Source organism: Sus scrofa, chromosome X (genome assembly GCF_054392235.1).
Source record: "Sus scrofa isolate SSC_HxYL_T2T_F1_AM1 chromosome X, Sscrofa_HxYL_maternal_Yorkshire_Landrace_v2.0, whole genome shotgun sequence".
NCBI lineage: Eukaryota > Metazoa > Chordata > Mammalia > Artiodactyla > Suidae > Sus > Sus scrofa.
In genome coordinates, this window is record NC_139401.1 from 112328498 (window position 1) to 112352689 (window position 24192).

A 24192-nucleotide genomic window follows, 5' to 3' on the forward strand; every position below is an offset into this window, starting at 1 on the left:
AAATGTTTCCTGTTTTCTTTGTCTGCTCCTATTGGTCTGTCCAAATTCATTCCTTATTATGAAGTGTAGTTTAACCATGTAAATAAGCATGCATCCTCAAGCTCATGCTTACTTAATTACATTTTCTTGCCTAATAATTGGCACCTTATTTTAATATACGTCCCTGGTTTGCAAAACAACTCTAAAGCTTTAATGTCCTGGAATAGTTAGTAGAGTTAGCTCAGATTTACAGAGAGGAAGCTGCAAATTTACCACCTTGTTCAAACTTGTCAAATTGTCAAAAGTTTCACTGGATTTTTCCATGGCAGCCTGCTAATGATGGCAGAACAGTTATGGTTTTTATTGTCTCAGAACAAAATGTAAAAGATGTATTCTGAAAACATTTGATATTTGATGTGCTTTGAACACCTCAGTATATATATAATCTTATGGCTATTAAATGAACTCTCTTTTATAAAGATAAGGGATTTTTGAATCTGAAAATATTTGGGGGCTCAATTTATATTTTCACTCGAGACAAAAAATATTTAGGGGTGACAAACCATCTCTTTGTAGGAGATGTTGCTAGGAAATCATGATAATGGTATGATTTTTTCCATTTCATATCTACCTTCCAAAGATATTTATGTGGATTCCATTTTACACACTTTATCTGACTTGGAATTCTCTTAAGGATGCTTTTGGGTTGTATTTCTAATGCACCAATGTACTTCACTTACTGATTCAATAAATCTAGAGTTAATGTTTTGACCTCACTGTAGTGTTAATGGTGTAGCCACTATGTTTCAAGTGGGGATTTATTTTACTAAATCAATCAAATCAGAGTCACCTTAAGGTTTATCCTTTATTTTTAACTGAGTAGAAAAAGAATTGCTTTAAAATACATTTGATCAGAGGTTGTCATACTTTGAATAGAAAGTTAAAGATAATTAAGCCTACATAGGAATTAGTCATAAGCCTTTTGTTTTGGATACTAAAAAGCACTATAAAATGCTGCACCATGTTTCAGTGACTAGTCTATATTTGAGCTTTTCTTTCAGTCCAGGGAATCTGTAGCATTATAATATATTAACATTGTTTGCTAACTAACAGAAACCTTTCTTTGGAGGACTCGCTGTTGTTGCTAAGAAATTTAGGTGTGTTTCCCAAACTGAATAGGGAGAAGTACTTGCAATCCTAGGATTTTAATCTGGGTACATGGATGATATCTTTTCTACTGAGGATACTTAATTTTAGTTACTTTATATATGAGTGGATTTTTCTCTTCAGTGGCATGATGAATGACTATATAGTTGTGCCTGCAGCATGTGCATTAGATTTTGAACAACAGTTCTTTATCAAATGGAATGTACACCCCTGCTGTTACTGTGTTATCTGCAGGAAAAATACAGTGTATACACTAATCATTTCAAATGGCCTAATCAATACCTGGAAACTGCAGGAAAGTGATGCATTGTATGTGATAGACATGTAGAATCAAATGAAAATCTTTTGATTATTGGCACTTTCAGTAAAGGGGAAAATTAATAATCTTTTAAAAGCATATGATGCTTGTTATAACCAAGGAAAGTTTTCCTGGCAATAATAATTACATGAGCCCTTTACAACTTCCTCCTCTAATTATCTGTTTTATTAGTAGATGCATATCACCATCCATTAGGGAACACTCAAAAACATAATGAGACGTTGTTATACACACATATTTTTATGTGTGTATGTGCATGTATATCTCTATAATGGTGGTAGATTCTCAAATAACATGGTCTATATATCAAAGTATGGATGTCTTTATAATGAAAACGAAACTATTTCCAATTAATATCTTCTCACCATAAATAATATGGAGTTAAGAGAGTTTATGGACTGCATCCATGAACCATTCATAATCAGTGTCAACAGCTCAAGATACAGGATCAAGACTCAGGAGTTCCCGTCGTGGCGCAGTGGTTAATGAATCCGACTAGGAACCATGAGGTTGCGGGTTCGCTCCCTGCCCTTGCTCAGTGGGTTAACGATCCGGCGTTGCTGTGAGCTGTGGTATAGTTGCAGACGCGGCTCGGATCCCGCGTTGCTGTGGCTGTGGTGTAGGCCAGCAGCTGTAGCTCCGATTTGACCCCTAGCCTGGGAATCTCCATATGCTGCAGGTGTGGCCCTAGAAAAGGCAAAAAAAAAAAAAAAAAAAAAAAAAAGAATCATAGATCTCAGTGTTGAAACGCGCCGCCTCATGGGCTATTTGGCTAATCTTCTACCATTTCAAAAATGAGGCATCTTAGACTCAAATAAGTTAAATGAGTTACTCAAAGTCACTGTGTTGTGAATATGCACGTGCACACACACACAGTATCATCTTTCTGATAGACAAGATGGTCGCATGTCATAAGATAGTCTAAAAACAAATATCCATATAACAAAAACTTACGGACTCTTCAGAAACTAATCCCTCTTGGATGGGGTACATGATGATCGTACCTCAGATGATTTCTGTTTTATGTATATATATATCTGAGGTTCAGCGATACTCCAGGGCCTAATGTTCCATCTCTCTAGCTGATCCATACAGTTCTAAGATCCAGTATAATGAGAGGGGCTCATAGTAGAGAAAGGCAGAAGCTGTCTTCTCTTTGCAAATGCTTATCATCTATGAATTTCACTGTTGGTTTTCTGAGAGTAACAATAGAGTGGCTCAGAGAAAGTTTCATTAAGAAGAAAGGACTATAAAGCTCTAAACTCTGCTTTTATGTTCCTCTTCAAAGACTGTGTGACCAGGAGAAGGCAGATTTTACAAAAGAAATGTAGTAGATGCGTCTTACAGTGCTGATCTTAGAGGCCAGGCCAGTACCTTTAGCATAGGCTCAATATATTACTGAGATTTCATGGCAAGGAGTTCTATTTTAAGGGAGCATGATTTGACCTGCAGTATATCCAAATCTAAACTACATTATAATAAGCTTCTATTGTATTCCTCTTGAGGTATTTTTAAAGACTAATGAGTTAACCTTTGTGAAGTACCATGAGACCTTCAGGTTAAAGAAACCTATATTAAGTATCAATTCAGCGCTGCTAACAATACTCAGTGTACCCAGAAAACAGACTGAAAATAATCAGTAAACCATTCACTGCAGTTCCCTTGGTATCAGAGCAGCACAGTTAACATGCTAACAGCTAAGCTTCATGTGCTTAGAGGAAGAAAATGATCAATGGCAAAGAGCATATCCACCTTTGAAATGACATGATCCATTATAAGAATCAGATGTTAAATTGCTTCCTGTACTGAGCACACTCAATTAAAAGTCTGCACAGTGAGATCATCTCGATGGTTAAATATGCTCTGTGGGAACAACCTTTATGGAGCTTAAAAATCACAGAAGGACTATTCCTACCATGGCACCAGAGATTTGGAAAGCATTTCCTTCCCCTATTTTCGAGTTGGTAGTTTTATTAGGAAGCCTTTTGCCTGAAAGGCTGCTGAGTCTGGGGTCATACCTATTCACCTTTTTGCTTCTTTGAGCAGGAGAGGCTCCTAGTGTTCTTTTTCTATTGGGTCCAGAATGGATAATGTGGCTTTAGTCCACATTCTAATTTAGTCCACATCTAGTTCACATTGCATCTGGACAAGAATGTGTCATTCATGCACTTTGATATTTTATACCCTTCATCTCCTTGAACTTTCCTTTTTCAGTAAGCTAATGTATTTACCCGAGTCCCTGTATTCACCTAACTCTTCCTTTAGTGGGGGTGAGGGTGGAGGGCTGAAAAGAACACTAGACATGGAATAAAATCAACAGACCTGGTCTGTGGTCTTAGACAAGTTAACCTCTCTGACCTTCAGTTTCATCATGCAGTTCTTGTTTATTGTTTACCGTCTATCTCTCTCAGCCAGTCTGTAAGTTCCATTAGTGTAGGAACTTTGTAGTCTTCACTGATACAGCCCAAGAGCTAGTACATGGCAGATAGTAAGTGTTTCAAGAAAATTTTTTCAGAGTGACCTGTCTAAAATGCAAACATGGTCTTTTTTTTTTTTTTTTGTCTTTTCTAGGGCCACATCTGTGGCATATGGAGGTTCCCAGGCTTGGGGGCCAGTCGGAGCTGTAGCTGCCAGCCTATGCCAGAGCCACAGCAACGCGGGATCCTAGCCACGTCCGCGACCTACACCACAGCTCATGGCAACGCTGGATCCTTAACCTGCTGATTGAGGCCAGGGATCAAACCCGCAACCCCATGGTTCCTAGTAGGATTCCTTAACCACTGAGCCACGACGGGAACTCCCAAACATGGTGTTGATACTAACCTCTTTAAACCTCTTCAATGACTTTTCCATTGTCTTCAGGATCAAGTCCAAACTCCAAAGTATGACATACAAGGCCCTTCAAGGTCTTTGAAGTCTTTTGTGACCATTTCCTAGACCTTCAGGTAATGTCAAATACACCTTGCACATTACATCTCTCTCTTTTATATCACTTAGTGAGAGATTTTTTCAATTTTTGTCCACATTTGTCTCCCCCAACTATAGATATAGTCATCATAAAGTATCCCATTGCCTCCCCTGATGACATGGACACAATAGGGGCTCAACAGCACAAACAAACAATTCAATGAGGAGGTTAGAATGGTGCCCTGGTTCTCACAGCTAGGGGCAGACTGCCTCACCTCTCTGTGCCTCAGTGCATTAGAATCTGTAGGGATGCTGAGGCAGGTGAATTAGAGGCCGCCACATTAGTGAAACACTGGGCCAGATATCTCCACACTTCTTTTAGACCTAATTTTTGATGGGGCTCTCATTTTTTCTCATTGTTTATTTTGGTGAGTACGTGTGGTTTGAGGTGAAGGAGGAGTAGGGTAGGCCATAGGGGACATCATCTGGAAGAGCAGGAAGGAGGCCGAGTGAGAAGCATACTCAAAATTAGCCTTTTCCTCCCCTCTGAGTGATTTTCTTCTTTGCTGACAGGACTGATGTGTGTTTTTGTGTGTTAGGTGGTAGGGGTGGGCTGTGGAAAAAGAAACTCTCAGCATGTTGAACTTAATGTTGATTCATTAGAAATACAAATATTTGAATTTGTGCAACTGGTGAGTATAATATTATCAGGAATTTTAACCAATTCTGAGGCATCAGGAAGGACACATAAGGGATGTGGGTGGCTTAAGGGAGGAACTGTATGATACAGAATCCCTATTCAATCATTAAATGTTTATTAAATTATATATAAAAGGCAAGTTTTGGACTCGATGTTAAGAACCCTATCATGGTAAAGATATTAAATGTTGGTATTCTGTAGGGTTCTGTCTTTCTTCATTCTCATTTCTGCACTCTTTTTGGGCATCAGTGTGTACTCCTATGGTCTGAACTATATCCCAAATATTTGTCTCCAGTTCAGGATTCTTTCATAAGTTCCATTCTCAACTATCAGTCCCTCACTGGACAGATCCATCTGGATCTTCTGCAGACAATTCCAACTTAGCACATCCACCACTGAGCTCACCATATCCTAACCCTCTGTCCCAAACCTGCTTTTCCACCTATGCTTTTCCCCCTCTCAGCTGGTGGTACTTCCTTTGACCCGATCACCCAAAGTAGTTTTCCATGGCTTCTCTCCTCTCAGCTGCCATGATGACTCCCTTCTGTCTTTACCTCACCATTCTCACAACTACAGTTCCAATTCAGGCCCTCCTCCCCCCATCTCAAGCCTGGATTGCTCCTATAATCACATTGCACTTGTCTTATGTCCCTATATCATCCATCTCCAAAGGTCTTCTTGGTTGCCATCAGAGTGGTCTACTTAAAGTGCATTTTGTTATACACAGCTCCTTGGCTTCTTAGGAAATGCAAATTCCTTAGCATGGTGTATAAATAGAACTCCCTGTGTTCTGGACCCTGCCCATCCCTCCAATTTTATCTTCTTCCAGATGCCTAGGTGCAACTACACCCAATGACTTGAAAGTCTCTAAATGCGTCATTTGGATTCACATTTCTATTTCATTAAGTTATTCCTTCTGCCTGGAATGTTCTTTCCTCTGTTGTCCACCTGACAAACATGTAATCATCTTTCTAGTGGTCATTCAAGTGTTGGGACTTTGCAAAGTCTTCTTGACTATAGGGCCCTCTTTGTGCTGTGTGACACATGGCCCTAGACACAGTCCAACAATGCTACTTTTTTATACACGGTGAATTAGGTGATGGGCTCCCAGAAGACAATATAGTACAATGGTTCAATGCACAAACATGAAGCCAGAATACCTAACTGGAAATTCTGACTCTGGGCAAGTTATTTAACCTCTCTGTGCCTCATTTTCCTCATGTGTAAAATGAGCATAATTATAGTACTTATAGAGTTGTTATGAAGATTAAGTAAACATATGTCCAACACTTAGAATAATGCCTAATACATAATAATTGTTATGTAAGCATATGCACTAATAATAATGCTAATGTTATTATTATTATTTTAAACGTGAAGTTCTAGGCCATGATGCTATATCTGACACATGGAAGAATGGAAGGTGTTTAATCGCATTTAGTAGATAAGTAATTAATTTAGAACTATATTGTATAGTTCCACTTACTTTCCTTTTGTAACCATTCTCTAACTTGTTCAATGTGTGCCCTCTACTAGACCATAAGCTCCTTGTGTGCAAGTACTATGTCCATCTTGTTCATCACTAGAGCCCCAGGACCAAGCACCACGCCAAGCACGCAGCAGGCCCACATATATTTGTTAAGTGTATAGATGAGTGATTTTTAAGATCTACATTTTAGCTATTATTACATTGTCTTTAGCCTTTTAATCATTTTCTGAAATTGTAAAATGCAATCCTTTCTCCCATATTACTTATATATGAGACAACAAAATTTCATACAATGAAGTATTATGTTAGCACTAATTCTCTTAACAGAGGGATTCCCCTGTTTCTTTTATAGCACAAGACTGCAGACTTTGGGGTTCATAAACTAATTCAGGTGCTCACAGAATACCTGTCCTTTCTACTTATCATGTGCTATTTTATATCCTCAACAAAATTCATCAGCAGAGGCTTTGTAGGAGTTATTATTTTTATTAATTTAATGAGCACGTGGTCTGAGGATAAGAAAAAAAGGTATAAAGTATGATCCCTTATTTTTGTTTTAAGTAGAAAAACAAGTTATGTACACAAATACCTACATCACGATGCCTTTCTGCCTCTCTAACCATGAATACGATAGGATTTCAGAGGATCCTATTAATATGATCAGGAAGAGAATGGCTAAAACTGTACTTGATCTTGGTGGGTGAGTTGGATTTCATAGGTGGAAAAAGAATAGCATTCCATGCTGAGGAAAGGGTTCAGAGCAAAGCAGGGGTAAGGAGAGCATACAGATTACTTTGGTAGAAGGAGGGATTTATATAGGATGTGGAAGTGCAAGATAGGCTGGAAGTAGAGATTTGGAATAGTTTGTGGTGGGCTTTTGATAATAGGCTAGGATATCTGAAGGTTATATCTATAAGCCATGGCAAACTATGGATGATGTCAGGGTAGAGAACAGGAAAAGGAAGGTAAAGTTGTGGGAATAGTAATTGGGCAGGAATATATAATATATAATAGGGGTAAAGTGCCTGGGCTAAGTTGAGTTTTTAAGTGATGGAACTCCCAGTGTTAATACTCTGCAGGCGGTTGGAAATGAAGTATTACTAAAGTATGGAGAGACATAGATTTGAAATAATCTATATAGAACTGATAATAAAAAGCTTGAGAATGGATGAAAAAACTATAGGAGAATACAGAATGAGGACAGAGGTTCAAGTTCAGAACTATGACAATGAAAAATATGATTAAAAAGCCAGAAATATATTGTATATGAAAATCCAGTAAAATGCTAGCTTAGGAAATACATGGAAGCCCCTTATGACCTATGACGGCATGGAGATCAGACTCTAAGAGATATTACATTAAGACAAACGGCAATAAGAACTTGATAATTAAGGAATAAGCAGAAGCAAACTCTGCTGTACCTGTTGAGCAGTCAGATCCTGTCCACTTGGGATCACAGCTGCACATTCCAGTGTCCAGAATAAAAGTCCCATGTCCTGAGCACTGCTCTTGACATATAGGAAGTGGAGTTTCACAATTGACTCCTCCCCAACCAGTAGAACAGTGACATTCTCCTTTTACACAGATGCCATGGTTGGAACACATAGGGTCTAGGCAGTCCTCTGAAGGCCGAAAAAAGGGGGAAAAAGGTTAAAAGTGAACAGGCCTGGCCAGTACACCTTAGGATAATGAAACCAAGAGACATTGATTTCCTAATAGTATATCATTTATGCTGTTTTAATTAGGCAATAAAATGACTCATGTAATTGCTGTGTTCAAATCAGAAGATTATTAACACTTAAAAATATGGTAAGCTATCATAAAGGTTGCAACTTAAATTTAGAAGGAAACCACACATACATTGCGTGAAATGGTGAGCACTGTGTCGTATTCTCGCACAAATGAGTGGGGACCAGTGTGGGCCTTCATAGGAATTCTCGAGCTTTGCAAAAAAGATCAAGATCTTTGGTAAGCTATTCTTTATCTCTTCTGAAATTGGAACCACAGCTCTAAGAAATGGCTTTTAGTTGATGTGTCTAGAGGAGTTTTTGTATATATTTAAGTTTGGATTATTCAAGGTATTGGGTGAGGTGATTGCTGTTTCAGGAAATCACACAATATAATCAATTTCTTATAATCTCTCATTTATTCCCAGGAAGCACTGAAAAAGCAACATTTTAAACATAATTTAGGAGTTCCCATCATGGCGCAGTGGTTAACGAATCTGACTAGGAACCATGAGGTTGCGGGTTCGATCCCTGGCCTTGCCCAGTGGGTTGGGGATCCCACGTTGCTGTGGCTCCGGCGTAGGCCGGTGGCTACAGCTCCGATAAGACCCCTAGCCTGGGAACTCCATATGCCACGGGAGCAGCCCTAAAAAAGGCAAAAAACTAAAAATAAACATAATTTAAACATTCTTTTCTTTATGGCTTCTCCTATCAGGACACTGTGACATAGTTTTCAATGCTTTAGAATATCACAGACTCAATTATATTTGTCTCTGATTCTGTGAAGTCTGGAAATTTTTGGACACATTCTAAACTATTTTAGAAGTCAGTTCCTGTGATTGCCTAGGGGAAAATTATTTTCTGCTTTTTTTCTCATGGGAAATAGGAAAGTTGATCTCCAAATTTCTGATCTTCCCATACAAATAAGATGCGACTAAAATAATTTAACCATGACACATGCTTTGAATTACTTTTCCAGCAAAGGAAATAGACTGATACAACTTGTCTTCATTGAGAGACTGTCCTAGTTTTAGGGTGTGGCATCTGGCCATTGGAATAGAGTAGTATAAGCATTATTATACTAAGTGCTATTGCCATTATAATTAGCCCATGATCTCAGGGTCATTAGCACAATGCTTTAATACCTAATCTAATCAGCAAATAAACACCACACGGTGCATCTAATTTGATCCATTCATTATTTGGAGGGAGAAGGAAAGTCTAAAATGTAGAATATTGTTTCAGAAGGAGGTCATTTTGTAACTTCAAAATACAATAATTTAAATAAACAAAATGGTATTTAATTTAATAAAGTTTATTTTTTAAAGGCCCCCTTCAATGAATAGGTAAGTCATACTCAAGTCAGAGGCACAAAGTCATATGGCTGGAGGTACCAGGTGAGATGGGCTGGAGGTATGAAAACAGGGAATAAGTGTCCAGTTTAAAGGAAGCTGCTGCTATTTTGCTCCAACCACTGCCACCATGTAGGAGTGTGGGCCCAGGGTTATCAGATTTTCTAGTTGTTCAATAAAGGCTAGAAATAGGGATTTTTATATGATACTTCTCTATTTTAAATTTTGACAAATAAGTCACATTAAACAACAACGAAAACACTACCACCCCACTATGTGAACCAAAAAAACCCATCCAAAGGCCCAGCTTAGCCTGTGACCTGCTGGTCTGTGACGTCTGACTTAAAACATTTTTATAAAAAAAAAACAAACCGTACTTAAAAAGTTTATACCTTTAAACATGGTATTCCTTACTATCTTGCTTATCCTATAAATTCTCTTAGTGGCATCTAGAAGGCAAATTTAAGTGAAGTGCTTTATCAACTACTTACAAAATTTAAACTAGAAGAGTCTAAATTAATTAATTGTAGATGTTGTGATAGACACGATTTTTTGGTGAATGTATGTGTGTGTCCATATAGTACGTGAATGTACAACTTAAATATAATGCTTGCAGTTGGATTCCTATAAAAACAGTTTCCAAAAGTAACTCAGAAACTCTGATGCCTTGCCTAGGCCCAATACCATTCACTGGAACAGATACAATCTTCACACCAAAATTCTACTATTGCTAATGGGAGGTGGAAAACTAAACTCTTGCTTGCTCATAGAGCAGAATGAGATTAAACCCTTTAAAATGCTGTGTAATAGTCTTAATGAGCCATCTTTAAAAAGCAATTATAAAGCATTTTCAGCAGCCTCTTTCCTGAACAACAGTTGTGATGAGACCATCTCCCATGGTAATGGTTTAATATTATTTCTGAAATCAGTCTTATTTGAGGAATGTGGCATGAAAAAGGTCTGATTACTAGTAAACTTATTTTCCAATGTGTCGTCTTTAAATAATAAAACTATTGCCATTTCAAAGTATGTTTAGTAAATGATAAAAAACAATTGATTGTGTATGTGTGAAATATCTTTTGGGGCAAATTTAAAAACAAAGGCATTGTCTTCACACTCATTAGTGGTAAATCTGCTTCCTTAGGCAGGGAGGTCAAGTTTCAGTATGAGGTATATAACAATAAATAATATAAAGAAATAATAATAATGGTAATTACAAATCACTCCCAAAGAAAACATTCATGAAATGGTTCCAAATGTGCACATATTATTATTTTTATGTGTTTTAAAGTAAGATGTAGGCTAGTGCACTCTGTAATAATGAAATCATATAAATCAACACCTAAAATCATCATTATAGAAATTCTCAAGTTATAAAATAGTGTTCAAATGAGGGGGGAAATGCTATTTTTCACTACTGCTCTGCAAGTGTCACAGATACGGACTCATGTTAATATTAGAGACTGTCAGAAGAGACATGAACTCCCCCCGTTCCATGCACCAAGTAGACAAGTTGAGCATTTATGGTTTGCAAAGACCACTAACATAACTACTAGAAACATAGACTGACACCTTGGACAATTCAGTGAGAGAAAAGCCTGGAGCAATAGATTCAAACAGGGCTCTGACCTTCCTCGCATATTTCTCCTTTGTATCCTGGCACACAGATACAGACTCCCATGATGCAGGTGCCATGGCCAAAGCACGTTGGGTCAATGCATTGCTCTTCTGGAACGTCGCACTCTGGCCCCTTCCAGCCATTTCGGCAGACACAGTGTCCTTTCTCGTATTCTCCATTCCCGCCACACAGCACAGGGCAAGAATCTGAAGGTTGGCAAATGAACTTGTAATGTTCTCATAATGCTTTTAAAATCTCCAAGGAGCAATTCTCTATTGATTCTTGTATAATATTTCTGGCAAAAATTTTTACTATTTCTGTCTTAGCCTTTATTAAACAGGCACATGTTCATGATTACAAACAGAATTTTCCTCATGGGGTTGGGGGAAAGACAAATTATAAAAACTTTCTGAGTGGAGAAATTATTTCAAACACTTGCTTTGGAGTCCACCATACTCTCAAACAACAATTATTATTATCATTATTATTATTAGCAAGGGTTTTCTCTCTTACATTTTCTTCCTCCTCAAGCAGGTGCATGCTACTTTCAGGAAGAAAAACTTGAAAATTTGGAAAACTAATAGGGAGTTATTCATATTAGAGAATCTTAGCTTTAACAAGTTGTGCATTTGAAGAGATTTATGCTGGACAGATGTCTACTCCTATTCTACATTGTGTAGACTCACTCTGCTTTGTCATTGTTTATCTCCTTATTAAAAACATGGGCTTCCTGAGGGCAGGGCCTGTATTTTCTATGTTATGTAAATATATTTTTTCATACCAGTCATCATACCTACTCCCACCCCCACCTCAGGATCTACCACAGTACTGGGAAACTAGCAAGTACTGTAGAATTCTATGTTAAAGAGAATTTAATCTAAAGAATGTGAGTGCTAAGAAGCATTAGATTAAAGTACAAGCAGACTGAGAACTTGAAGAATACATTGCAAATAAGCAGAAAGCTTCTCTAAAGTAAAAACTGTAAGCCTATGGGAAAGCAGTGTGATTTCCCATAGCTTTTCAAGAATTAAACTATGGGCAAATCTAGGACACAGTGAAGTTTGAAAGTTTAACTTCTGCCTTTCTGTTTTTACTTTCTAGTCTACTCAGCCATTGGATGACTGCACACCCCTTCTGGTTTACACTGGTATGGATAAGCGATTACCTACTCTACCCTTCAAGTTCATCCTTTATAAATGCGTTTATGAAGGAAATAGAAGTATCATGTAGTGGTTGGGTCAGAGGACACAAATACAAATCCTAGTTGTTAGATAACCTTGGTTAAGTTATTTCATTGCCCATAAAGCTGGAATAATAGATCTACATCATAGGGCACAGCAAGTTCTCAACTTTTGGTAGCAGCAGTGGGGCATGTGGCTGCTATTGCGGCTGCTGCTACTACCAGTCGTATCCCTTCACCTCCTCTTCCTCCTATTGTTACTGATTCTGAGTCCTCAAATGATACCTAGTTCCCTAATCGATCAGTATAACAGAGCAATATTACCTCTAGCACAGTCAGGCCCAAGGAATCCTGGGAAACAGTGACAATGGCCAGAGATACACTCTCCATTTCCATTGCAATTGGTCGAACAGTCATCCATTATTTCTATTAATAGAGAAAAAAAGGGAAACAATGAACTAATCCATAGGCTGTAGTCCTAAATTTTTTTCTAAATTGCAAAAACTCTGGGCCTATAACAATCTTGCCCTCTACTATCTACAGAGCACTTACTATTTAAAATCAGATGCCATGGATTTCTGTAAGATGTCACATGCAGTACAAAATTATTAAAAGTGCCCTGGATTTGCTGAATTGGCTATTCAAGAGTGGAACTAAAAACCAACCTCACTTCTTAAGTGCATAAAAGGTCTAGATGAGTTGTATTCTTATGAGACATTCATGATAAAGCTAAAAATGTACTGGGATTATAGGTCATTTCTCAAAAGCAAAATGGGCTTTAAAATGCAGCCCAGAAGACCAAGCCTATTGTTTAGTTTTCAATTTTAGGTTGTAGCAAATAAAAATTTCTTCTCCAGCACCTTAAAATATTTAATCTACTATCTTGACAGCTTAAATATGATAATCAGTATTTCATTTTCATTAATAAGTGACAATGGAAAGCTTTTAAAGTAAGTGTTCATATTAAATTCACCACTACTAAAAGCATTAGAACCTAAGTATTTTGTTGAGAAATGCTTTTTTGACTGTAAATGCTGATCAGTTCTCTGCCACTAATTTCCCTTCAATTCATTCTTAGGGAAGAGCAGGTTTCAGGGGAACTGAGAAGATGCTGAAGGTGCCCATAGGTAGTTTTGGTGACATAAAGATGTGCCACGCAACAGAACTTTGATAAGCCTTGTGCTAAGTAACTTGATTGGAAAGGTATAAAATTATTAAAAAAATCAGTCTCTGACAACATTAAAAATTGTTTCTAGTTTAAAATTGTATTTGAGTAGAATAGCATCAAATTCCAAGTCCATGAACTATTATGATATACATGCTTTACTCCTGTAGTTTAAAAAAATATATCATCTTCTCATTACTCTTCTCCATAAGTTTTCCATAACTTAACACTGCTGAATTCTGAGGTTTATGTTCTGGCTCATTAAATTCATACTTCTCATATGTACCACTTTTTTCTTTTCATTCCAAACTATCTACTTTATCTAGTTTCACTTGGATAAGCTATTTCCAATTTAGAAGGAGATGTTCTAGGAAGTGGTCTTGGCCTCTTCCACTGAACCATGAGTATTTATAATGAGGGTTGAGAAATAGCAGTTTCTTCAATTGTGGCCTTTTGATCACTTATATCGGTAGGATCACCTGGGCACTTAAAATGCAGATATCTGAGCTTCACTCCAGATTTATTGAATCTATCTCTGAGGGATGCAGCCCAATAACCTACATTCTAGCAAATACCTCAGGTGACCCAGCAGGTGATGGCCAAATTAAAGTATCGAGAACCAATGCTTCAAATAGTAAACTTGCCCCATGGGTAGAGGAATTCTAATCTAGACTTGGAATCCTGCCTTGGGCAGAATAAAAGCAAGATGAAAAAAGTGGCATTTAGTTCACTTAGGGGATTCTTAGAAAGCTGAGAATGAATCCAGTGGCTGTGTAGATAGCCACTTTTATTATCAATTGAAGGAGATTATTCTTCTGACATCCATGTGAATATATCAGATTCCTTTTTTGCAGGTTTATGATTGTCTGTTCTCTGATCCCTGTGCTAGAAGACTGAACTGGATAAGAAAATGATGCATGGCATTTGCTGAACTACAACTGGGCTGGCAGGAATATAACATCTGACAAAGAGCTAATCATTTTTAACTCATTAAAATACTAGTTGTTTTCAGAAAATCATTACTTTTTAAAAAGGTCATTATGAAAAGACACGAAGAGTTTTTTTTTCATTCAGAGATGGAACAATTATTTATCTATTTTCTTATTTAGCTTTCTTGTATCAGAAGTAGTGGCAGCTCTTAAACCTACACTTGAATTTCCCCTGCCCTGGATGGTTAATAGGAGGGCATGGAGGAAGCTTTCAAAGGTAAATATAGTTGAATTTAATTTCACACCAGGTCCTACTGACAACTTTATGGAAGCAGCCTTGTAGGAATGTAGCTATTGTAGAAAAAATGTTTAATAAAGTTTGCTATCAAAGTAAGTAAAAATCAGTACATTTTATTGACTTATCTAAGAATTGTCCCAGGGCCCAAAATGCTGCACAGAGCTTAACACCAGCAATGCAAATGAGAAGAGAAGGTAACATAGGAGGTTTTAGAAGCTGCCACCTCCGCTGGGTATCAAAGAGACATTGAGATAGCCTAGGGACTCCAGAAGGAGGATGGCTATAGCACGAACACATAAATAACTAGTGATGAAAAAGAATGTGCTTTTCTATTTATATTGGCCTCCAGGAAGCTTTGCCTTCTATCTTTTAAATCTTATTTCAGAATTACTTCCTAGACACCAGTTCATTAGAGTTGAGAATCATTTTAAAGTCCTATGCTTAAAACCCCATTCTAAAGCCCTTTAGTATCTGCATCTGCACCGATGATGGGTTTTGCTTCTGGCAGGTATTCTCATGGGAGAAATGAAAGGTAATGAATAATCATATGGAATGAGTATAGTCTAAAAGGCATGGGCTTTGGAATCAGAGACACCAAGTATCTCCAATCTCAATTTTGCACATGCTGGCTGTGAGACTTTACCAAATTATTTACTCATTCCAGGTCTCCATTTCCTTATTTGTAATATAAGTATCACTACACCTATGCTATCAGGGTTGTGATGAGAATCAAACAAGATAACCAAATGTAAAGTATCCAGTGCAGTGCTTGGGGCAGAGTGGCACTCCATAAATGGTATATATTATCATGTTATTGAGCAGGTTGGCTGAGATTAAAGGATATTGATAACTATGTCCATATGACAAGAAAATAATAAGTATAGGCCAGTGGCTAACCTATATTAGTCACTCAGTAAATTTTGGTTATTGATGCTGTTTTGATCCCTTTGAATAGCAGACCAAATATAGTTAGGATCACAATGATTCTAACATTACCATGAAATAGACAACTGACCAGCATTTCTATTAGAAAAGTTCATACAGAATATAGTTTGTTTAATCAAATATATTATCCTCTTTTTTCCTATGGTTAAGATAAATTACAAAAACATTAAAATAATGGGGAAAATTTAGAGTAAATGACTTATATAACTTTGATTTTGGGGAAATTTACTTGGATTCTCTTTAAGCAGCATTGTAGAAGAAATGTTTCTGTTGCTTCTAATCTTAAAAAGACAATAGAAAAAGTGAAGAAACTGGTTTGCATAAGGAAAAAAATATGTTGTTCCATATGAAACTAACAGCTTAATATCTGGATAATAGGAATTATATCTCAAAGGTTAGGTTCTTTGGAGAAAATACTAAGGGACAGGGAAAAAACTGTAAGCATGTTTCTGGGTCTATTGATTTTTGAAAGATTAATAGATTACAGGGATAAGGATAACAGGGAGACAGAAAATGTTCTTCACATATGTTTTAGATCTTCTCACTGCACTGATTTCTTAGGAGAAACTCAACCTCTTCTAACTCATTAGCATCTGCATTATCAAAACTGGGCTTTGGTGGACAAGTATCATGAAAGGTTCACCTGTCAAATTTGCCCAATGAATCTGTGAGTGGCAAAACAGTGTCATGACTTAAAATATTTTTTCCCTCTAATTTAACAAATACTTTGTCTTTTGAAGATGTAAGATCAGTGGAGTTTTTCTCCAGGGGGAAAATTATCAGTGCATTTTTACTGCCTTTCTGATTACTTTAGAAGAAAGTTTTTGATAATCGTATGGCTGGAATACCATTTTCTACTGACAAAGGGTCTTTGGAACCAAGTAAAAATAGAACTAGACAAAGACGAAAACCATATGATATCACTTATAACTGGAATCTAATATCCAACACAAATGAACATCTCCTCAGAAAAGAAAATCACGGACTTGGAGAAGAGACTTGTGGTTGCCTGATGGGAGGGGGAGGGAGTGGGAGGGATCGGGAGCTTGGGCTTATCAGACACAACTTAGAATAGATTTACAAGGAGATCCTGCTGAATAGCATTGAGAACTATGTCTAGATACTCATGTTGCAACAGAAGAAAGGGTGGGGGAAAAACTGTAATTGCAATGTATACATGTAAGGATAACCTGACCCCCTTGCTGTACAGTGGGAAAAAAAAAATAGAACATAATTGTTATAAAGAGCAGATGGTATATCTATTAACAGTAAACACGTCTTCCTAAACATATGGTTGAGCAGGTTAACTAAAGGATAAAGTGGTTAAGAGATGTATAGAAAACTGACAGCTGTAAAATATTTTTCCTTCTTTAAAAAACAGGTGTTTTTGGAAAATTCACATAGTAAATACTATGTCTATGAGTTGTTTACCTTTAGGGCTCTAAAACTGCTGAAGAGCTCAGCTTTATTCACACAAAGGGTCATGGGGAATGAATTCACCCCCCAAAATGACAAGCGTGAGCTGCCTCTGATTAACTAGGGTAAAAGGGAATAAGAGTGCGTGTAGATATTGTGTTAAATAGAACATGCTGTAAAAGGCTGAGCACAGTGAAAGAGCCATTGTGATGATTTTTAAACTAAACAATTCTAAAGAAAAGGGTTTGAATGAACCAAGTTATTATCCTTAAGACTCTTTTCTACTTTTAGGTTATATTTCAAAATATTAATGGTTCTAGAATCAGTTATTCTAAAGAAGAAACTGAATTTATGCTAGTTTTTCTATTTAAAAAGGTTTTTTTGTTTGTTTTGTTTTTTGCTTTTTCTTTTCTAACAGGACTTGAATTAACAGGGCTTCTCTTGCTTATTCTCTTCTTCGCTGAGGTTGTTCATCAATGTAGCCTCAGTAATAGTATTATCCTGTTGAAAGCATATAAAAAGAAGCATGGCAAGTATCCTAAAATAACAACAAATAATGGAGCATTAAAAAAAATTTTAATCAGCATTTAAAAAAACATTACTGACAACAACAATATAAACCATTTTCATCGAGACTTATCCTGAGTAATGACCTGAAAGCAGAATGAACAATAAGCTTAAATAACATCTGTATCACTTTCATCACTGATTGTGTTTTTCTGGAGTTATACATTAATTCAAAATAATAGCCAAGGCAGCTTACCAATTGCCGTAGTTAACACAAATACTTGCTCCATCTTTTTTCCATCATTGTAAAATGCCAGATACCAAGGCCCTTGGTCCATATACTCTATGAAACCTGTTTCCTGCAGTGAGGTTAAGATCAGGTTCCGAGGGGAGTGCTGGGTGTCATCAGAGCTCTTGGAGTCCTGTTTGACCAGTTGTTTTCCATCCATTAATTTTACAAAATCAAACTGGAACAAATATGAACACAAATATGAGTTGCTACTTTTGTTTCTAGGCTGATAAACATCTCTAACTTCAGTTGTACTACTTCATACTTCTTTGCTTCGAAGGTGAGTGAAGTGAAAGAGAAGCCTATTTATTCTTAAGTATATTTAAACCCCAAAGCATGTTATTAATTCTGAAAAAAATCCTCTGCCATATTTAAAAATGTTATAAACCTTCAGTCTTAGAGTATTAAAAATAATTGTTTAACAATACATAAGCCAAGAAATATACAAATTCTTATTTTGTATTATGCAAAAGAATCTTGACATTTTACTAAAAGCATCTGATAGAAGATACTTGAAAATAAGCATTCCCCTTGAAATGTTACCACGGCATTCTTTACAAATTAAAAAAGCATTTTACAGTTTTAAAAATTTGAGAATATTCATCATAATTTACTACCTTTGTGGTAACATATTTAAATATTCAAAGGCCCTTTGAAGATCCTTTTGTTTCCTAATCAGTGGACAAACACATGGCACATGTATCATTGGATAATTTCTTTTCTTTTTATGGCTGTGCCTGTGGCATATGGAAGTTCCTGGGCTAGCTGTTGAATTGGAGCTGCAGCTGCAGGCTTCTGCCACAGCCACAGCCACACTGGATCTTTAACCTACTGAGCGAGGCCAGGGATCAAACCCACATCCTCATGGATACTATGCCAGGGTTCTTAATCCACTGAGCTACAAGGGGAACTCAAATTTTTTAAGAGTCACATTTGAATGGTATTCTAATTCTCTGTCTATTCTGACCCAGAGGTAAGGTTTTGACTGTAGTTATATCTGTCAAAAAAAAAAAAAAAAAAGAGAGAAAGCCACAGATGGTTATTACTTGTTATGCTACTTCTTAGATGGAACAGGGCCTCAAATGGGTTCATATAAGGAAGAGATAAAGGAAAGAAATTGAAATGAGGTGGCAAAGGTTACAAAAGGGTACTGTAAACCATAGAGATTTATGTATTTGAGTTATTATTAAAAATAACAAGGGAAATTTTCTACCTGCAAGACAAAATATGCCATTTTGAGTCATTTCCCTATTGATTTGCATTCTTTTATTGGGACAACAGGTCAGGAATGTATGGAACCAGGAAAGGAGGTGTGGGCACCAAAACTAAATAACATGAGGGGGCTGGGAAGGCTCTGTTCCAGGAAGCAAAACTCAAGTTGCAAGAATATTTTCCTAAACTCCCTTTTTTGAATCTGCTCTGCTAAATGCTATTCCTTATTTCTCAATACCATTTTTTTTTATTCCCTTCTGGATATTTGCTCATTACAAAGATCGTCTGCTTTCACCTTTGACTCCCATATACTTTGCAAGTCACAAAACCTCAACTATTCATACCACCATTCTCTAAAAGGGTCAATAAATACCTGTAATATCAAATACCTGAGTGTGTGTAGGTGGAATGTTTCTTCTGCCATAAATTCCCAGCAGAGAGTCCTTGGCTAAAGAAATATTGAATTTCAGATATATAGGATGGTGGATAGTAATCTGGAAACGCCAGAATAAGCCAGGTGGAATGGTCTGCATGACCTGTGCACCAATGTCAACTTCTCCGGTGTCTATTGCCCGTCCCTTCTGAAACACTGGTTTTGAAAGTAAAGAAAATTATACATAATATTAATCTTAATTTATTTAGCAATGCTTTTTAGATTTTCAAGAACAGATATATAAAAAAGTCTTATTCTGCTTTTTTTCCTCCTTGCCCCATTCATCTTTTAAGAACAGACTCAACTCGAATATCCTCCAAGGAGCCTTCTCTAACTAATCACTGTATCAGCCTCTCCTTCCTCTAAACTACTATTGCATTTATTTCTATCATTTGAGTCATTTTGGCCATTATTTATTGAGCTTTGTCTTGGCAGGTGTAAGAGATACAAAGATGAGTAAAATACAGTTCTTGCTCTCAAGTAACTTTGAATATAAGAGAGAAAAATAGGACAAGTACCCAAATATCCACATTGTGAAGAAGAATACCTGTGCTCGGTAGGCAAAGAAAGGAAAGGTATTTGGTCGGAGGATACTCATCATTCCTAGCTGTCTCTATCCTCTTTATATTCCTTTATTTTTCTTCTTAGCACTTGTCGCCACCTAACATACCATGTTTTACTTATTTATTGTTTATCACCTGTTTTCTCCCGATAGTATGTAAGCCCCATGAGGCTGTGGCTATTTTGTTTATTGCTTTATCCCCAGTATCTACAATAATGTAGGCAAATTGTATGTGAGCAGTACATATTTATTCAATGAATGAATGAACGAACTAACAAATGAATGAATCAGAAAAGTGTATTTGTGGGAAGTGGTACTGAAGATGGGCCTTGAAGGATGGAAGGGATTTCAACAGAGTGACTGGGAAGGATTTTCCTTGTGAAATGAACAGCTTGAACCAAAACAAAGTGGGAAACTGTAAAGCTAAGGTGTAGAGTATGTGTAGATAGAGATAGGGCGGGAGGGAAAGGATGACATTATATTCTGTAGCACCTTGAGAACCAGTCCTGAATAGTTTACTTAGTAAAGAATGGAAATCTATTAAAGGTTTTTAGGAAGAGGGGAGAGGTTTGGGTACATTAGAAAGGCTAATCATGAGGCAGAAGGTATGATGCTTTAGAGCAGGAAGACACAAGAATGATATAGGAATTATGGGGCAATAATTCAGGTGAATGACATGAAGGTCTAAATTTAGGGTGGTCCAACAGCTCAAGTGGAAAAAGTACATTCCAGTCAACTGTAAAATTAACAAGTGGGACTACATCAAACTAAAGAGATTCTGCACAGCAAAGGAAACAATAAATAAATTGGAATGGCAACCTAGAAAATGGGAGAAAATATTCACAAACTACATACAGCCTTCCCTCAGTACCTGTAGGGGATTGGTTTCAGGACCCTCATGGATCCTAAAATCTATAGATGCCCAAGTTCCTTATATAAAATGGCAAAGTATCTGTATATAAACTATGCTTAATCTCCCATGTACTTTAAATCATCTCTAGATTGCTTATAATACTTAATACAATATAAATGCTATGTAAATAGTTGCTAGCTTGTGGCAAATTCAGGTTTTGATTTTTGGGACTTTCTGGAAAGTTTTTCCCTGAATATTTTTGATCCAGGGTTGGTTGACTCTGTAGAATAGGAACCTGAGAATATGGAAGGCTGAATGAATCTGTTAGAGCATTAATACCCAAAATATATAAAGAACTCATACAACTAAGCAGCAAAAAAACCAAAAACCAAAAATCAAATAATCCAATTAAAAATGGACAAAGGACTTGATTATATATTTTTCCAAAGAAGACATACTAATGGCCAATAAGTACATAAAAGATGATTAACAACACTAAACATTGGGAGAAATGCAAACCAAAATCACAATTAGATATCACCTTACACCTGTTAGGCTGGATGTTATAAAAAAGACAAGAGATATAAAATGTTGGTGAGGATGTAGAGGAAAGAAAACCCTTGTGCACAGTTGGTGGGAATGCAGAATGGTACTGCAATTTTTGAAAACAGTATGTACCTTCCTTAAAAAACTCAAAATAGAACTACCATATAAACCAGCATTCCTACTCCTGGGTATATATCCAAAGGAATTGAAATCAGGATCTCAAAGAGATATCTGCACCTCCTACATTCATTGTAGTATTATTCACAATAGCCAAGAAATGGAAACAACCTAAATGTTCATCAATAGATGAATGGATTAAGATGTGGAATATATATACAATGGAATATTATTCAGTCATAAAAAGAAAGAAATCCTGCCATTTGCAACAACATGGATGAATCTGAAGGGCATTATGCTAAGTTAAATAAGGCACACAGAAAAAAAGTCAATTTCATAGAAACAGAGAATAGAATGGTAGTTGCCAGGGCTGGAGGGAGGGTGAAATAGGGTAATGTAGGTCAAAGGGTACAAATTTTCATTTATGAGAAGTTTTGAGGATCTAATGTACAACATGGTGGCTATAGTTAATACTATGGTATTGTATACTTGAAAGTTGCTGTGAGTAAATCTTAAGCATTTTTAGTACACACACACACACACACACACGTTGATTATGTAAATTATGTGAGGTGATGAATGTTTTAATTACTCTGACCTTGGTAATTCTACAATATATATATGTATCAAATCATCAGATTGTATACCTTAAGTATATACAATCACATTTGTCAATTATTCCTTAATAAGGTTATAAAAAATCATATATTATCTGTAAAGTATAAAACTGGATTATCCTAAAGAATGATAAAAGTATCAATTAACTTCAGATTATTATAAATTAAAAAATCATATTGTAATTTCAAGCATAAACACTAAAAGTAAAAATGTATTTTTTGAGCTAGCAAAGATAAAATAATACTGAAATAAGAATAACTTTGTTTTTGTTTGATATGAAGGCAAGATGTGGAAAACAGACTAGATGGGTCAATTAGAAAACAAAAGGAGGAGTTCCTGTTGTGGCACAGCAGAAATGGATCCAACAACTAGGAACCATTAGGTTGTGGGTTCGATCTGTGGCTTCACTCAGTGGGTTAAGGATCCGGAGTTGCCATGAGCTGTGGTGTAGGTAGCAGATATGGCTCAGATCTGGCATTGCTGTGGCTCTGACGTAGGCTGGCAGCTACAGCTCAATTCAACCCCTAGCCTGGGAACCTCCATATGCCGCAGGTGAGGCCCTAAAAAGACAAAAAGACCAAAAAAAAAAAAAAAAAAAAAAAAGGAGATGGAAGATAAGTTTTATATATCTTTAGTTAAAAATAAAGAGTAATGAAGTAAACACTTGTGTTAAAAGGTTAAGAACCATCATTCTGAATTAATAAGTAAAATCTAATTACACGTTTCTTACAAAAATATATATCTAAAATACAGATTTATAATAATAAAACAAGTCATTTCCTCAGAAGGAAAAGAAAAAGATAAAAGGAACAAGGCAATGTAAAGGCAAATTCTATTGCAGTGCTTCTCAAACTTGTATTGTGTATGAGGGGTCCTGTTAAACCGCAAATTCTGATTCAGTAGGTCTGAGGTCATGTATTTCTCACAAGTTCCCAAGTAATGCTCATGCTTCATGGTCCACAGCCCACATGCTAAGAAGCAAGGTTCTGAGGACCCTGGGAACCTAGGTGTGGGGGATAAGAGGGAGGGGGTCAAAACTGTGAGTTTGAGTGACTTAGTGACAGTAGCAAAACCAGGAAACCTAGGAGTTGGTTAGTGTGAGAGGATGTTAATGTGAGAGGATGGACAATTAGATCTTTATTATTTCTTGCCACATTTTCTAAAAATTTCTGATGTGTTAGTTTCATATTAAGTTTCTGTGGGATTCTCTGTTATGTGGTGGTGGGGAGGGATGGGATTGAAAAAGAAGGGCAAGAATTAGTTTGCCTTGATTTTGAGCGAGGAGGATTGTATCTCAGGAGGGCAAGTTCAATTTGGCCTTGTTTTACACTGCCTTTATATTTTTCAGCCATCAACTCTTTTTCCACACCAAACACAGTTTAAAAACACACATGGTCTCTGTCCTTTGTGTTCACCCACTATAAAATTAACAGCCCATTAAGAAACACACCTGCAGTAGCTTTATTCAAGAGGCCAATGCCTTGCAGCTTTTAACTCCCTAAAATACCTCCATTATTGCTTTTTGTGTTAAGGCCAAGAGTAATAACTATTTTAAGAATGTTCACTGTTAACTGTTAATAATAGATTTCAAATGCAGATTTGAACATAATTATGTATTACAGGACATAATTTTGTGGAATTGACATTTATAATAAAATACGCCCCTTGAGATGATAAATGACCAACTGAAGACCTTATTTTTCACTGGAAGTTACTTTTTTCCATGTGAGACAGAACAGTTTGGTCTGTGAAGGGTTGATGATACATTTAACACTTAAGGTCCTAGACTGGACAAATGTCTTTAGTGAGCAGTAATTAACAGACTGTGTTTATGTGGCCACTTCTGTTCTAAACTTAATGTTCA

General features: G+C 36.6%; 1 protein-coding gene across 10 annotated transcripts in view; it reads right to left on the minus strand.

Annotated features, from left to right (window-relative positions):
* TENM1 (teneurin transmembrane protein 1) overlaps positions 1 to 24192 on the minus strand; it is a 908801-nt gene that overhangs the window by 234775 nt on the left and 649834 nt on the right. For all 10 annotated transcript variants that reach the window (XM_021080671.2, XM_085007213.1, XM_003135358.6 and 7 more), the window contains 5 exons: positions 19589 to 19788; positions 17955 to 18165; positions 12763 to 12864; positions 11270 to 11464; positions 7983 to 8183 (listed from right to left, as the gene is read on the minus strand). In XM_021080671.2, coding sequence (XP_020936330.1) covers positions 7983 to 8183; positions 11270 to 11464; positions 12763 to 12864; positions 17955 to 18165; positions 19589 to 19788 — 909 coding nt within the window. The remainder of the gene's footprint in view (positions 1 to 7982; positions 8184 to 11269; positions 11465 to 12762; positions 12865 to 17954; positions 18166 to 19588; positions 19789 to 24192) is intronic.